This window comes from Nothobranchius furzeri, chromosome 14, assembly GCF_043380555.1.
Source record: "Nothobranchius furzeri strain GRZ-AD chromosome 14, NfurGRZ-RIMD1, whole genome shotgun sequence".
NCBI classification, from domain to species: Eukaryota; Metazoa; Chordata; class Actinopteri; order Cyprinodontiformes; family Nothobranchiidae; genus Nothobranchius; species Nothobranchius furzeri.
In genome coordinates this window covers 849,782-865,789 of record NC_091754.1, presented here as the reverse complement: position 1 = coordinate 865,789, position 16,008 = coordinate 849,782, and the positions used below count along the sequence as shown (strand labels likewise).

The 16,008-nt window shown below is 41.1% G+C and overlaps 1 protein-coding gene across 1 annotated transcript in view; it reads left to right on the top strand.

Moving 5' to 3' along the window:
* The window catches only part of tmeff2a (transmembrane protein with EGF-like and two follistatin-like domains 2a), a 184,478-nt gene that overhangs the window by 72,549 nt on the left and 95,921 nt on the right, over positions 1-16,008 (top strand). Inside the window, exon 4 of the mRNA XM_015965494.3 lies at positions 12,328-12,354. Coding sequence (XP_015820980.1) covers positions 12,328-12,354 — 27 coding nt within the window. The remainder of the gene's footprint in view (positions 1-12,327; positions 12,355-16,008) is intronic.

The window sequence follows — 16,008 nt, the reverse complement described above, 5'->3', positions numbered from 1 at the left end:
TATATATATATATATATATATATACATTGTAAAAGAAGACAGCCTCAAAAAAATCTTTCAATTCATGTTTCCTATTTCAGCTAAGTCTCCCTGATAAGTTTTAATTGTTAAACTCAATTTTGAGTGTTTTGATAATGAAAACTTAAAACTGCTTGCCATTTGAACAGATGATTACATTTTCTTCATTCTCGTGCGTTCAGCCAATTTAAAGCTGCAATTTATTGATAAAAAATGACCCCGCCCACTGTGAAAGCTGTGGTGGGTGAGGTGCATTGTGGGTAGTCCTGTTCTTAGTTATTTTGTTCTAATTTGAGGTGTTTCTGCACATTTATTGTGGGTGGTTGTGTTGTTTTTAGTTTTTGCTTTGTTTCGTGTTAGTTTTGATAACACAAGTTCAAACAATTCATCCATTTGTTTAGTTAACAAAAACTTTTACTTTGAATGGACAACCACACGTCTAACTCAAATTTATAAATCAATAGGGCTGTAGCGAAGCCTCGATGACGTCGACGGCTCGATTCTAAAAATTTGTCGACGTCAGATCCGGAAGTCGACGCACCGCGCCAACTTGTTGCATCCCCAGGAGTTTGTAAATAGAGGAGGAATCTGCCTGTTTTTCCTCTAGTTCGCCCTCTTCTCCGCCTTCACTAACATCTCCACCAAATACCGAAGACCCGGAACAACGTCCGTCCGCTACTAGATTCCTTTCTTGTTTTGCCCGCCTTCGTCTCCCGGCAACGGACAACAACTTCCGGGGTCAGATGCGCTGCTCCGTCTCTACCGCAGATGTAGAAAATCACCGGGAGCGCTTCTCCCTTCATAAAGGAGCTTCTTTCAGACATGAGGAGAGCTGTTTTGGTGGTAGCAGTCTCTCCTCCGTGCTGGTCTGTTTGCTGCTGGGTGTTTTTGGTTTATTTAAACTTGGTAACTTGAACTTAACGTTGGTAAAGCTACTGTTAGCATCTTCGCTAACAGCTTCTTGCGTTTGGATAAGCTGTTACGTTTTGGTTTAGAGTTCATCGTTTTTGTGGTGCAGATCTCCCTTTTATTACATTTAGAGTGTTGTGGGTTTTCGGTTTAATGTAAAATATCACCTTGAGTTTGGTTTAACCACCCAGTTTAGAGTTTGGACCTTTGGAGATCCTTATTTTGGTCCAGAACCCTGTAATCTTTGCCCAGTGGGACATCCCTACTTATTTGTTTTAATTCCCCACAGGTAGAATTAGTTTTATTATTCCCAACCTGTGGATGGAAAGATTTATATTTTTTGTAGTTGTAAATAAACTTGATCATCATTTTAACTTTTAAATCCCGTGTTATTGTCCCTTCCTTTTTGCACACGAGCCAAACTCCCCTAGCCTGGCAAGCCAGACTAAATAAATGTATTATTTACCACTAGACCAAACTTAGAACTAGTTAGTTCACTAGGCTAAAACTCCCCAGGAAGGGTCGTAACACCACTCGCCTCACGCACATAAGTGACCAAAACAAAGCAGCATGGAGACACTCCGTCTCCAACCACCTCTCAGGCAGCAGCCTGCACTCCCACCTTCTACACGCCACCAGAACATAACCAACCGCAACACAATAAAAGCAGTGTTATACAAAATGGAAGGCCTGTAGTGTTTATTCTCTTACAGTAACAATTTATCAATTTTTTTGAGGAATTTATTAGAGATTAATTGGTTTTTATAAACTGTGCAATAGAAAAATAATCATTAGATTAATTGTCTAAATAGTCATTAGAATAGTCGACTATTCGATAAAATAATCGTCAGAATAATCGTTTTAAAAATAATCGTTTACCCCCAGCCCTTTAAATCAACATAATGTAGACTTTTGTGTATGTTTAACAAGCCAAAATTATTTTTCCACCTTGTAATTTAATAAGATTTGTTGTTTCAGCTCACAACATTATATTCAAACAAAGTATAGTTATTATTTATGATATTTGTACAACTTGACATAAAGAGTTGAAAGAAAGTGTTCATTTAAGTTGACATGACTCAAGTTTATAAGGCAGCTGTTGAACTTTCGTTTTTAAGTTATTCTGGCCTACAATTTATTACAGTATATATATATATATATATATATATATATATATATATATATATATATATATATATACACACACACACACATTTACTGCATCACATCTTTGCAAGCTTTGCAAAAGTTAGCAAATACAGAAGACAGAATGGGTGGCAAAGACACAGCTGTTATTTAAAACATGGTTCCACCCATATTGTGGTACTGAATTTTCGTGCAACCTGGCTAAACAAGTCTAAAAGTAGCAAATATGTGTTTCTTTTTATGCAAATGAAACAGAACAATGATAATTAAGATTTTATCCCATTGCTGGTGACCAGGGAAACTCAGCTTTCGTCACTGAGACACCTCTGCTTGTGTGGGAGCGGTCTTATGTAACTGTTAAACTCGAGCCTTTTGTGTAGAAAGTGGGCAGCTTCTGTAGAGCTCAGTTCTCTTTAGCACTTTAAAATTGTATTCAGTTGAATCTAAGATATAATTTAAGTCACTGATTGTGGGATAGTTTAGTCCTGGTTGTGTTGGAGGCCGGTGCTGCTTTACCGTGTTTTCTGGCACAGAACGTTTGTTCTCCTTTCATCGGCTTCCGTGTCTTGCTGTCGTCCCTTCCATGTTCCAAAATCTTATTAGCAGGAAGAGTGCACAATTTAATGGATGTGTGTCAGCTCGCCCGTGTCCTGTACTTGGTGAAAGTTAAGCATAAAAAATGGTTAAAGGGAACTCTGGTTTAGTGCGGGGGGGGGGGGGGGGGGGGGGGTCAAAACGTTCCCTTTTTATTCTTGAATTTACTGCAGCTATTTATTAGATATCCTAAGTGACATGTAAGAGGAGTATTTTGCTTTATTTTTTTCCCTGTAAAGCACCTTTGGATGTACTTATCTGATAGAAAATAATCTGGATCTCTACGATAAATACACCTCCAGCATCTTCTGATAAATTACGACGTCAATGTTCTCAGTCATCTGATGGCTGGAGTTTCAATATTTACTTTTTCCAAATTTCTGTCTCTTTAGCCTTTTGCCTCGCCGTGTTTGCTATTATGTGCCGTCACAGTAGTTGGTTCAATGAAGCTTTGTGGCTGAAAAGAGCCATCTGCTCCTGCTGGAGATGACACTGATGAGCTCGGCTAGATGGAACAAAACAGAACAAAGACACAGAGCGGAAAGAGGCTGAATCACATCAACAAGCTGAGAGGGACGGTGCTGTTGTAGTATTCAGTTTCATAACAAAGACCATGCCACGATGCTGTAAAGTCATTTATTAGGGATGGATCAGAGGAGCTGGAAAGGGAACAGGGAAGTCAGGCTGTCTAATCTGCTGGTCAGGAAGCTTCAGGACTAAACCCAGGTAGGGTTGAGTTTCAGGAGGGCTCATCTCTGTGACCTCTGGGTTCCTTAATGCAACAACAATGCAGGAAAAGGCAGAAAAATATGTTTGAGATGGTTTAGATGACAGAGGCAAACAGATCAGCTGCTAGTTTGTGTTGGTTTCCTGCGGGCCAATTTCATTATTATAATGATGGGATTCATTGATTTTAGTGGTTCCATATCATGCTATTTGAAACATTTGAGAGTAAAGGTAGGCACAATATACGATAAATACTACCGTTGGCACTATTGAGATGTCTCATCTCAAATAAAAGTGCTTTTCGTCAGTCTGAATTTATGAAATGAAACGGCCAGTTCGCTCTCTCCGAAAAAAGATAAAACGCGCCTACAACAGCGCTTTAGGTGAGTCTACTGTTACACTGGTCTTGGTGGTCCAGCTGTTTGTGTCTACCTTTTGTCTTGTCTTGCCATGTGCTGATGCTGGTCTAGCGTGGTTAAACTACATACTAGAACTAACGCTGTTTGCTATCAGCTTTGTTAGATTCTGAAGAAGATCAAACAAGTTAGCAAATGAAGCTTCTATCATGTATAAACATCTAGGATATTAATATAATCGATAGAAGTTCATACGCCAACAGGCTCGGTCTATATTTAATCCAAAGATTACTTTTTGATTTAAGATATTTAAATTAATAACAAAAGTGTATTTATTAACCAGAAGACTTAATGGAATCTTTGCTTATTCAATAACCAAATATACACCATTCTGTGTTTCATTTCAAAGAAGAGTCGGGTTTAAAAAGTTAAGAATTTATTACTAACAAGTTTGAAAATGACAATTTGTAACAGCTTGATATTAAACTTGGCATTAAAAGCTTTACCTGTGTCTGAATGAAAAGCTAAAATGAAATGCGAGGTTTGGAGGCGTGGGTGATATCTCAGAAGATTGCTTTCAGAGAGAGAAACGCGTTCTGGGTGAAAAATATTGTTTTGCAGCTAACTTATGGTTTCTTAGAGAGAACAGCATCAGACGCCATCTGTCGGGAAGTGTCTACCTCACCCAGTTCAGGAGACCCTCTGTGGATCCGAGATGTCAGGTGGAGATGGTTTCCTCCTGAGGTTGGTAGAAGGACCTTAGTGCGACTCAAATCGGTCCTGAGATGTCTCCGGGTCACAACGACTGATGAAACTATTTGCGTCTCAAAATCAATAACTCTGAAGGAGTTTTTGCGTCAGCTGGTTACAGGTGCGTTTATTCGGAGCGATTCTATCGGCGTGACAGAACGCTTAGTGAGGAGTCAGGCGGCCGTCCCTCGTCCTCTGGTTGGTTCAAGAACTGAACTTGAGCTGCGGAGAGTTTAGTTATAACAAACCTCAGAACACGCCCTCTCAGCATCAGAAAGCTTTTTGTTATGGAGCAAAGACGTGAGAGCAAGTTAACTTTTACCCTGACCTTCTGGTTACTGATCACACATTACTGATTATCATAAATAATAATTATTATTAACCCAAAGAATAAGTCATTTCAGTAATTAAATACATTTATACTGAACCATGATGATTATTTATATGACTGTAATAAACAGTAAAAACAGTTTATTAAAATTATTATTTTAAAATCTTGAAGCGTCCTTCATCTTGGGACGGAACAGCAGACAGATGAAAGACGATGTTTAGCAGACTGCACGGCTCCTGTGATGGATAATCTGTGGAACAAAAGTTACAGCCTGACCCAGCTGGGGAAGTGTCACCTTTGGGTCACAAATATGAGGCCATTCATGTCGCTACACTGGTTTGACTCTCGATGCCGGCAGTAATTTTTTTAGCCAGCTGAAGCCGATTTTATTTATCAATATTTTAGTTTTATTGATTAATTTCTGCAAACAATTTTGTGTCTTTAAACTGCTTTGAATTTGGTCATTCCCAAGCAGCATTTAGGTGATAAAATAACAAAAGATTAGTCCTTATATTTAATTTTTTTAATAACAGGTTGAAAACATAATACTGGCAAGGGTAGTTAAAAAAGAACAAAAAAAAAGTTGCTGCCGCTAAAACGGGAGGTGAACCGGCGCAAAACTACAAGCTAGCCCAGCACTCAAACAACTAGACCACCAAGTCTGTTACAAACAATAATGACCTAAGAAACATACCCTGTGCTGACCATTGTGTGCATCCTTTCAGACAGGATGCGTGGGTTTTATGGCAGTGCTTTGTCTCCGATACAGAAGTAATTTGTCAGAATATCTAGGCTTCAGAAGAAAGACCACACCAGCTTCGGGGGGAGGAGAAATGCCTTTGTTTGAATCATTTGAACCGTTAAAGACACATTTGTTTCAATGGGCTCATGTTTAGCCCATAGGTCATTTATACAACTTGTTTTCAGAGATTTGTAATGTTCTGCTTGGTTTCGAAATGCCAGTTTTAATGATAATCTGCAAATGAAGCATCTAATGAGCTAGAAATGTGGTCACCCAGCAGCTCTCCTCAGGCAGACGCTCGCAAAAGTTGGTACATGCTGTCAAGGCCAGGAGACCAGACGTTGGAGTCTGCTGTTCCACTAAACAGTAAACAAGCAGCCTGCTGAGGTGCCATTTTCAAACTAGGTGAAGATGCTGAGGCATATAATCATGACTACCCTTTCATATATAAATAAATAAATAAATAAATAAATATTAGTCACTGCTGCAGAAAAACAAGCCCAGGAAGAACAAATCTTCAAGGTTTTGTGACATAAAGTGACAAACTTTTACTGTATTGCTCTAAAACAGCAAATTTACATTTCTTTGTGTTTTAATTCCTTCCAGGATTTATTAACTTATGGTGAAGTAGACAGGGGGCTTCAGCCAGTGGAAGCTCTTTAGAGAAGCATGTAGTCCTTTCACTGCAGCTGCTATGGATGCATCGAGAAACAGAAAGCTTTAGCTCAATCTGCTGGGTTTTCCTGCATGTGAAACGTTTAACGGATGGAAATAACTTGATTCAGAAAAGGGTAGAATTCCTTCTCCGGGTCAGGGATGAGGTCTTGCCCCAAGTGGAAGGGCTAATAATAATAATACATTTTATTTAAAAGCGCCTTTCTGGTCACTCAAGGACACTGTACAGAATGTAAACATGAACAAACAAGGCACTCTAAAATTCAAAGCTGTTATGTGGTTATGAAGAGGTGAGTTTTGAGTTGTTTTTTGAATTCTGTGAATGAGTTAATGTTCTTGATGAGAGGGGGAAGGGAGTTCCAGAGTTTGGGAGCGGTGCAGCTGAAGGCTCTACTCCCCATGGTGCTGAGACGAAAGGAGGCACAGAGAGATGAATGGAGGAGGAGGACCTGAGGGAACGGGACGAGGTGACAATGTGAACGAGATCTGTGAGGTAGTGAGGGGCGAGGTTATGGATGGCCTTGAAGGTGAGAAGGAGAATCTTGTAGTTAATCCTGGTGTGCACTGGTAGCCAATGGAGTTGTTTGAGGATGGGGGTGATGTGATGAGAGATGGGAGTTTTAGTAATGATGCGTGCTGCTGCATTCTGAACCAACTGGAGCTTACGGAGGGTTTTCTGAGGGAGGCCTGAGAGAAGAGAGTTACAATAATCAATACGTGATGTAACCAGACTATGGACAAGAATAGAAGTAGAGTGGACATCAAGGGAGGGGCGAAGACGGTTAATGTTAGGAAGATGGAAATAAGCTGACCGTGTGATGCTATTGATATGAGATTGGAAGGATAGTGTGCTGTCTAGGATGACACCCAGACTCTCGACCTGGGGAGAGGGGAAAACTGAAGCATTATCAGCTGTGAGAGAGAAACAGTCAAATTTTGAGAGGGTGTTCTTGGTACCAGCCAAAAGAAGTTCTGTTGTGTCTGTATTTAATTTCAGGAAGTGCGAACTGAACCAGGATTTTATTTCTTGAAGGCAGGTGATGAGGGAGGAGGGAGGAAGTGCAGGATTTGGCTTACTGGACAAATAGAGCTGGGTGTCATCCGCGAAGCAGTGAAAATGAATATTGAATCTGCGGAAGATATTGCCAAGGGGAAGGATGCATGTAATGAAAAGGAGGGGCCCAAGGACAGCGCCCTGGGGCACACCAGAAGAGACAGAAGAGGGCTGTGGGTTGAAGTATCTTGGGGTCTTGTTCATGAGTGAGGGAAAGCTGGAGCGCGAAATCGAGAAGCGGATTGGGACTGATTCTGCAGTGATGGGGGCGTTGTACCGAACTGTCGTGGTGAAGAGAGAGCTGAGTCAGAAGGTGAAGCTCTCAATTTACCGGCAGATCTATGTTCCTACCCTCACCTATGGTCATGAGCTTTGGGTAGTGACCGAAAGAACGAGCTTGCGGATACAAGCGGCCAAATGAGTTTTCTCTTCAGAGTGTGTGGGCTCTCTCTTAGAGATAGGGTGAGAAGGCACTTCCTGTGTATTCTTGCTCAGCTAGCTAAACAGCTAACAAACGAAGAAGAGAGGCCTCGGTAGAACATGAACATTCAGTCATCTGGAAGGGGCTCGGAGTAGATTCACTGCTCCTCCACATCAAGAGGAGCCAGTTGAGATGGCTCGAGCATCTGGTCAGGATGCCTCCTGGACATCTCCCTGGTGAGGTTTTCCAGTCACGTCCAACTGGGAGGAGGCCTACAGGGAGACCCAGGACACGCTGGAGGGACTATGTCTCTCACCTGGCCAGGGAACTCCTTGGGATTCCCCAGGAAGAGTTGACCCAAGTGGCTGGGGGGAGGGAAGTCTGAGCCTCTCAACTTAGGCTGCTGCCCCCGCGATCCGACTCCGGATAAGCAAATGAAAATGGATGGATGGAAATATATAACTAGTTGGAATAGTGATCTCAGTGCACTGATCAGTAGGCACAATTGGAGTGTTTACTTAGTGAAGTGCCTTGGGATGAGTCTTGATGCTATATTGATTAAATGAACTGAAATGAATGGAAACATTGCTGATTCATGATCGTGTCCCGAGGTCCTTTCTTAACACATGGCAGAATATCTCTAAAGTTATTTCTAAAGCCATCACGACAATTGGGTGCTTCCTTGAGTTTGGTCAAAGGAGAGGATTGGGTCAAAAATCTGCATAATTATCTTTCCGTGTGAACTGAGCCCAACTCTCACTTCCTGCCTGGCTCAGTCAAACATACTTGAAGCAGTTTGGTCAGTCAGATGTTAAAGGCTCTCTGAGACCCATCATCCTCCGCCCCCTGTGGTCTCCAGATTAAAAACCTGTGTGCCCTGCTGAGTTGGAAATGTTCCTGTGAAGTTGGGCTTTGATGTAACATAATTTCAAGGATGGAGAACATTTTATGAGGAAAGCACATTCATGCTTGGATTCCAGTGTTGTAAATGGAAGAGCAAGCTATAACAAAGTTTAGAGAGTTTTCTTGTATGTGCTGCACTTTTTAAAATTCAGCCACAGCACTTCAGTTGGGCTCAAGACCAAGCGTGATCTATTTATTCATACGTTTCTTTGTTATTTCAAAAGTTCTGTTCGTGACTGATCATCATCATCATCATCATTGTCATAATTCAAACATTTTCTTCACTATTTCCTATCTGCGGCTGATGCAGGAAATAGGGGTAGAAGACGTCTAGCCTGTGACAATCATGTTTCAAAAATAACAAGTAAAAGGCATTTTCTCAGTGAACTTGGGCTTTAAGTCCTTGTAATGACATTGTTTTTATTGATATCTCTTAATTTTTTACCTTTGCTTTTATGTTTGTTTTATTGCTATTTTATAGTTCTGGTCTGATTGTTTGGTTTTATTTTTGCTGTACAGAGTTATGGTGCAGCTCTGTTGTTTTTAAGGTGCTTTATAAATAAATTTGACATTGACTTTAAGAGATCTGGTGCATTAAACAGCTCACCTCTGTCACCTGCTTACACAAAATGGTAACTGCAGCCTTTAAAGGGTGATCTCCGAACCCTTTTAGACTGTAATTACCAGGAAGTAAAAAAAACCAACATGTGGGTTAGCTATACTTTGCAACTTTTTCACATTTTTAGATAATGTTGTTGAGCCAGTATGCGCTAAAATGACCCTTTACCGGGTGAATGAAATGCCACTCAGACCCCTAGCGCCCCCTGTGGCCAGAAACTCGTATTTGCAACTTCAGACTGGCGGGCCGCTCTGTTGGAGCTGACATACCTGGCGCTGCAGTCTGGTTCCAGCACATTTATTGCATGTTTTAGATGATGAACACAGCTGATTTGTTTAATTTAGGGATGAACCGCTCCTGTATTTCAGCTGTTAGGTCAATGTGTTAAAAAGACAAACGCATAGCGAGGAGATAGGTTTTAGTTTCGGTGTGACTGCAGAGAATTAATAACTGACACTAGGGGGTGCTAAAAGCACGCTAAACTTCCAAGTGTGCCTTTAAAGACAAAGGATGTCGGTTCAAAATTGACCAAAATAATCATTATTCTTGTACCTGCGTCTACCCATTTCATGTTTTGTGTTATCTTGTGTGTGTGTGTGTGTGTGTGTGTGTGTGTGTGTGTGTGTGTGTGTGTGTGTGTGTGTGTGTGTGTGTGTGTGTGTGTGTGTGTGTGTGTGTGTTTGCTGGGTATGTACAAAGCAGAATAAACTCAGCAGATCAGTAAGGTTAATATGTGCTCCCAAGAGCACAAAACAAACAAAAACCTCTATTCAAACACTAATGCACTCTCTCCTCTCCATTACTCACCCTGCAGTGACTAACTGACTAAATAATGTGCGGCGTCCCCTCTTTCTGACCCTTCATTTGGCAGAAACTGAGGTAAAAATGTAAACCCGCGTCCACCCTCGCCCCCACTCCCTCCCGGCCATTTTGTCTTTGTCTCCTCACACCTCAGCTATTGTGCGGATACTAAAGGTTTTTATTGATCTGCCTTGAAGCCCTTCTGACTCGAGCCTGATCCTTTAAGCTGAGTCTTTCCAAAAAACCCAGCAAATTTAGTGTCCCACATGATCTAAGGTCAATAAAAGTCTGCAGATTTTAGAAACAGATGAAGACAGGAAGCTTTTGTAGAGAGGGTTCATAGAGCTCTTTTTAAATCATTAAAACAGAACTGGAAGTCCTCCTAAAAAGATGAAGAGAAACTGTATTATGTATTTTTAACTTAACGAGCAAGTCACCATTAACTCAACTTTTGTTTGCTGATAAAATACGATGAGTGACATGACGATGATGCTAATGACTAGTGTGTTTAATCATGCTGTAGACATATGTGGTCAATAATTTGGAACTTTAGTGCATCTCAGTTAAAATTGTAATATTCTGCCTATAACTATCAATGTTGCGCCCTCTTCAGGTAAAAATTCTGTGCTACATTTGTATTTAAATTTGTCATTGCCATTGGCCAAGAGGTACCCTGTGACTTTAGTTGGTACCATATGATGTCACAATGCCGCTCTAAGCCTTTTTGTGTGTATTTGTTAGCGGATCGGCCCTCTCGGTCTGCCAGGAAATGCCTCCTTGTGGTGCATTTTTCAAACAGGAAATGGGAGTGGAGGTGGACTCTGGTAGGGGGTGACTTGCTCCTGTGGATGTAAACAGACACATTGGACTCATTCGCTGCCAGCGTTTCTCACCGTTTTTACTGTTTTTTAAGTCACAGAACGTTGCGCGCTAGCATGATGTCGACGGCAAAACAACCAAAACAAAGCGGAGAGTCACCTCTTACATCAGGAAGAATCCGCGCGTTTCGAGCGTTATCCGTTCTTTGAATCCGTTGTTGGATTGTGATCGGCAGAAGCTTTTCCGGTTCGCGACTCACTTTTTTTTATTGGAATGGCCCAAAACGATCTCCTAACACATGGATGTTCTGTTTCCTGATCATGTGATGTGTGACGTATGCGGATGAAGATCGGCTTCAGAGCTGAGATGTTTGTTTTCTCCGCACGGGGGCTCGTTCCGATGCTCAAACAGTAAAAAAATGCAACTGATGACTGTAGTCGTCATTGGCAGTGAATGAGTTAAAAACCTCAGTCACGCGTTTGCCACCACCTTCCTCCATACCCTGATTCTGCTCACCCAGTTCATCCAGCATGCTATTAAAATCAGCTAAATTTGACCATATGCTAATAATTCAAAGACATTTTTGAGATATTTTAGTTGAAATGACATGAAGCAACATTTGAATTTCATCACTAAATGAATAGAACTGATCATTCTGGAGCTGGCTCCACCTCATCGATTACCTTCAGACTCTTAACTGGTTGCTTTAAGAGTTTCTCCCCCCAGACACTTCCCACCATCTGCTGATGGTCAAAGAATCATCAAGAAGCAGACATGTTGCTTGTTAAAAATGTATTTTATTGATCCGTGCGCATATCGGTGTCAGCTCAGATTCCACGTGTGTGGGGGCATCGGGATGACCCCACTTTGGGCACTTTTACTTAAAAACCCATCTCAGATGGGTCTTCATGCGAAGCCGGCCTCTTTTCCTCTCACGGTCCTCCGAGGGCCCGTGTGGGTTCGCTCTCTTAGCTCTGTGCATTTCAGCAGATCGAGTTACACAGGGCTCCAGAGCGCTCGTGAGTATCGCTTTCACAGCTGTATTGTTGAACGGCTCAGTGGGCTTGGTGTGTTTGAGGGGGCTTCACATAGATCCAGTCAGAAGGCAGTGGGAAAGGATTCACTGACACACAAACAGATCTGCAACTAGAAGCAGTGTGTGTCCTCGGTCCCTCCACAGCTGCAGCAGAACAAGGAGAACGCTCAGGGAGTGCATCTATCCTCCGTCTGAGCACCTTTTCTTTTTTCAGCTTCATTTTCATCTCACATTTGACTTGTAGTATTACTTTGCTCTCCATCTTTGGCGAAATCTCATCTCGTTCATCTGCAAGTACACAACCTGTGTGTCAGTTTGTAATCCAACAGGCCCAGACACACACTTGCATATGCAGCCACGCTTATTCAGCTGATGTCCACGGCTGCCGGAGCCCGTGGTTAATAACTGTGTTTGTTCTCTCCTGCAGACGCTGGCTCGGGATCAGGAGACGATGGTAAGATTACTCACCTCCTCCTCCTCCTCCACATCCTCTGTTCTAACTCCACATTCACAGTTTTGTTTATTATTATTATTCTCTCTATCTGCTCTGTTCCAACCCTGAAAGTAGATTTGTCTTTAACAGGCAGGGCAAAAGAAAAAATGCTTCTAGATAAGTTCAGTTTGCTTGAGAGGAGCGGAAGTTTTCACCCTAAAATGTCATCAAGTTAATTAAATTTAAGGTTGAAAAATGAAGGCATAAGTGCTGTTTTGATCAAATCCCCAAAAGAAAACATGATGTGCAATCTTACACGTTGAAATCGTTATCTGTATTCTTGCCTGGAGTACGCTGTGGCTGCCATCTTGGTTTGGGTCGACTCCAAACCCTAAGCAGGTGTAGGTGTACATCTGGTGATTACTTCATGGGAGGTTCATTTGAATGTGTCCCATGTTTCAGGATATATTTTGCAAGACAGTGACCTCTGGTGAAGCTCTTTAGACTAGGGCTGTGCAGTTATATCAAGTTCGTTTGTCTTTTTTTGAAAAACAAAAATAATTTGAAATGTGTTTTAATTTTGCACGTTGCACAAACGATTCCCATTTCATAGGCTAGCCTCTCATAACTGCTATTTGCACAGGTGGAACTCAGACATTTAGAATATTGTGCAAAAAACTGTTTAAAGCTACTTAAGATACCCTCATTATGTACAAAAGCAGATATTTAATGTCTTTTTCTGTTATAGTTGTGATGCTCATGAAAACCCCAAATCCAAACTCTCAGACCATCAGAATAGTATGAAAGATTCAATATTCTAACTCAAAGTGTCACACTAATCAGCTAACGAATCCAAAACACCTGCAGAGTTACATCTGTAGTGAGACACCTGAGTTTCCACAGTCGCTGCTTCCTGTTGTAACACATGGGTGGTCTGCCTTCTGAAACGAGATCATGTCTCATTTTAAGCTTCATATCATCACTTTTTGAATCTTTATGCTTTCAAAACTATTGGTAGTCCCCCCCCCCACCACCAGGAGTGACATTTGTATTGTTTTTGGGTGTTTCTATTTTATGACAGCTGTTATCTGTGTTTAATGTGTACGTATGTGTATTTTGAACGGCTTTTTAGGTTTAACTCTCCGCAGTGCTTTGGTCAGCTGGCATGCTGTTTTTAAATGCGCGATATAAATAAAATTGGATTGGATTGGATTGGTTAACAGGGCACTGAGAGAAAACACAAAGACAAGAGAACAGAACTGTGGGAAACTGAGGAAATACCAAAACACAAGAGGGCTGTAAAAACCAGATAAAACTATAAAACAGAATAACTAAAAGATGAAAGAATACACTCATAGATGACTTAGTGAAACCTGAACAGAACACAATAAATAGAAAACAAAACTTCAACTGAGCAGGCGAATTGAACTAAACCACAAAGACTGTCTACGGGAAATGCATGAACCAAACCAGAAATCTTATGAATAGGGAGAAAAACAATGAAGGACTGGGGCAGAGGGGTGCCGTAACTGTGGCTGGGTATGAATAAAAAAGTCCAAGGCAGGGGTACACCCTGGTCCTACAGAGCCACAGCTCTGCATGTTTTCCAGCCATGCGTGAACTTGCAGCTTCTAACTGGCTGAACACACCTGACCCAGGTAATCAACAGCAGGAACAACAACCAGTTGGAAAACAAGCAGGACTGCAGCTCACTAGGACCAGGGTTGCCTACTCGTGCTCTAAGGGGACCAGAGCCTAGGGAGCTGGGGTATGGAAGGGACACGGTGGACAAGCAAAGGATGTAAATATTTGACAGATTGCATGACTTCCTCCATCTTTACCCTTAATTTATTCTCACGCACCAAAGACTGTAAATGCTTTAAATGAAGGAAATTTCATGTGCAAATGTCCAGATTAATTATTCCAAATGAAATCTCATTTAATTGTTTCAGAATACTAATTTAGTTTTCCATCTGTCAGACGTGTAAACAGGCAGCTGCTTTCTCACACATCCACTTCAGCAACCTTGTGATCATAATGCAGTAAGTGTCACTCTGGTGTCTGATTATGCTGCCAAGTGGCTCTTCCTCTTTACCTACGCAGTCGTGGAAGCAGCTTTTCAGCGTCACAGTTTGCTCAGCATTACTGCAGCTGTCAGGCAGCGAAAGTACCTCCTCCTCTGAAAAGCTGCCGTAGACTGCACACACACACACACACACACACACACACACACACACACACCACACACACACACACACACACACACACACACCACACACACACACACACACACACACACACACACACACAGGGATGGCAGACATGGCGTTGCCCACATTTCATTTCTGGACCTTTGTTTGTTGCAGAGCTGACTTGTGTCTTTGCATGAGAATGCAGAGGGAAGAAGAGAAGTACTAACAGGTTTCCTGTAAAAAACGGGAGTTTTACTAGAAATCTTTGCTCAGCGACGTAACAATTCCGGATGTCTAGAGGAAAATAGACCATTGGTTTGGAAGTAAATCACGTTTTCGGGTTTAAGCAGGAAAATGATGAGAAAATTGTCAACTAAAGATTCAGATCTTTTACTTAATCTAAACGTTTAGCATCTTCATTACTTTTTCTTTAGTTCCCGTTTCCATCAACTCATTAACCTTTCATCTTCCACACCAATAAAGCACCAACGTTTTATTTCTGGGGGAGGGCAATAAGAGCTATAGTTCATTTCAGGCTAATCATCTTTGACTATTTACTCAAACTTCTCCGTACCTTTAAGTGAGAAGACTTATTGCCAGAGTAAGAATTAAATTCAACTGACATGAACTTCTTTTTGAATTATTTGATTTATTTGGATGGTAAAAATCTACTAATGAGCATACACATGGGTGTAAATGCACCTGAGTTGGAAGGTAGTTTCTATTTGTAGAATAACCCTTTAACAAAAACCACACAATTTACATGATAAAAAGAAGATCAAGCAATACAAAACGTTTACAGACTTATTATGTTTGTGCATTTGCAGCAAAACTATATATCTAACGTGTGTTTCCTGCAAAATTTTAAATGAGATTTGAATTTCTTGTTTCAGTTCTTCCTGTTAAAAGGGAGTTTTCCTCTCCACTGTTGCCACATGCTTGCTCAGTATGAGACTGCTGTAAAGTCTGACACAGGCAATCTGCTGAGTTTTCCTAGATTAAAAAAACTAATTGGCATAATGAAATGATATATAAAGAAGTTTTGTATTATTTTATATTGAAAAACCATAAATCCTTGCTGGGATGTTAACAATGTTCACCTCCATTTTGAGACACAAATTGATTGATTGATGCACAGCAGGTTTTTATTCTCATTTCTCTTAAATAAAACACAACGTCAGGTGTAATCTGGTAAATAGCTGCAAAATATCTCAACCAATCACTTCCTGTATTTACATTTGAGGATTTCTAACCTCATTGTTAGTTTTTTTTTATCCTGAACTGTAAAATAGTGATGCCATTTTATTTAACAGCGGGCACCAAATTTTCAATCCGATCCAAAGATTGAGGCCTAGTCCACACGTAGCCGGGTTTTTAAAAACGAATATCCGCCCCTCCAAAAACTTGCATCCACACCACCTCGTTTTAAAAAAACTCTGTCCACACGTACCCGGATAAATACGTTGTTAAGGACATGCCAGAC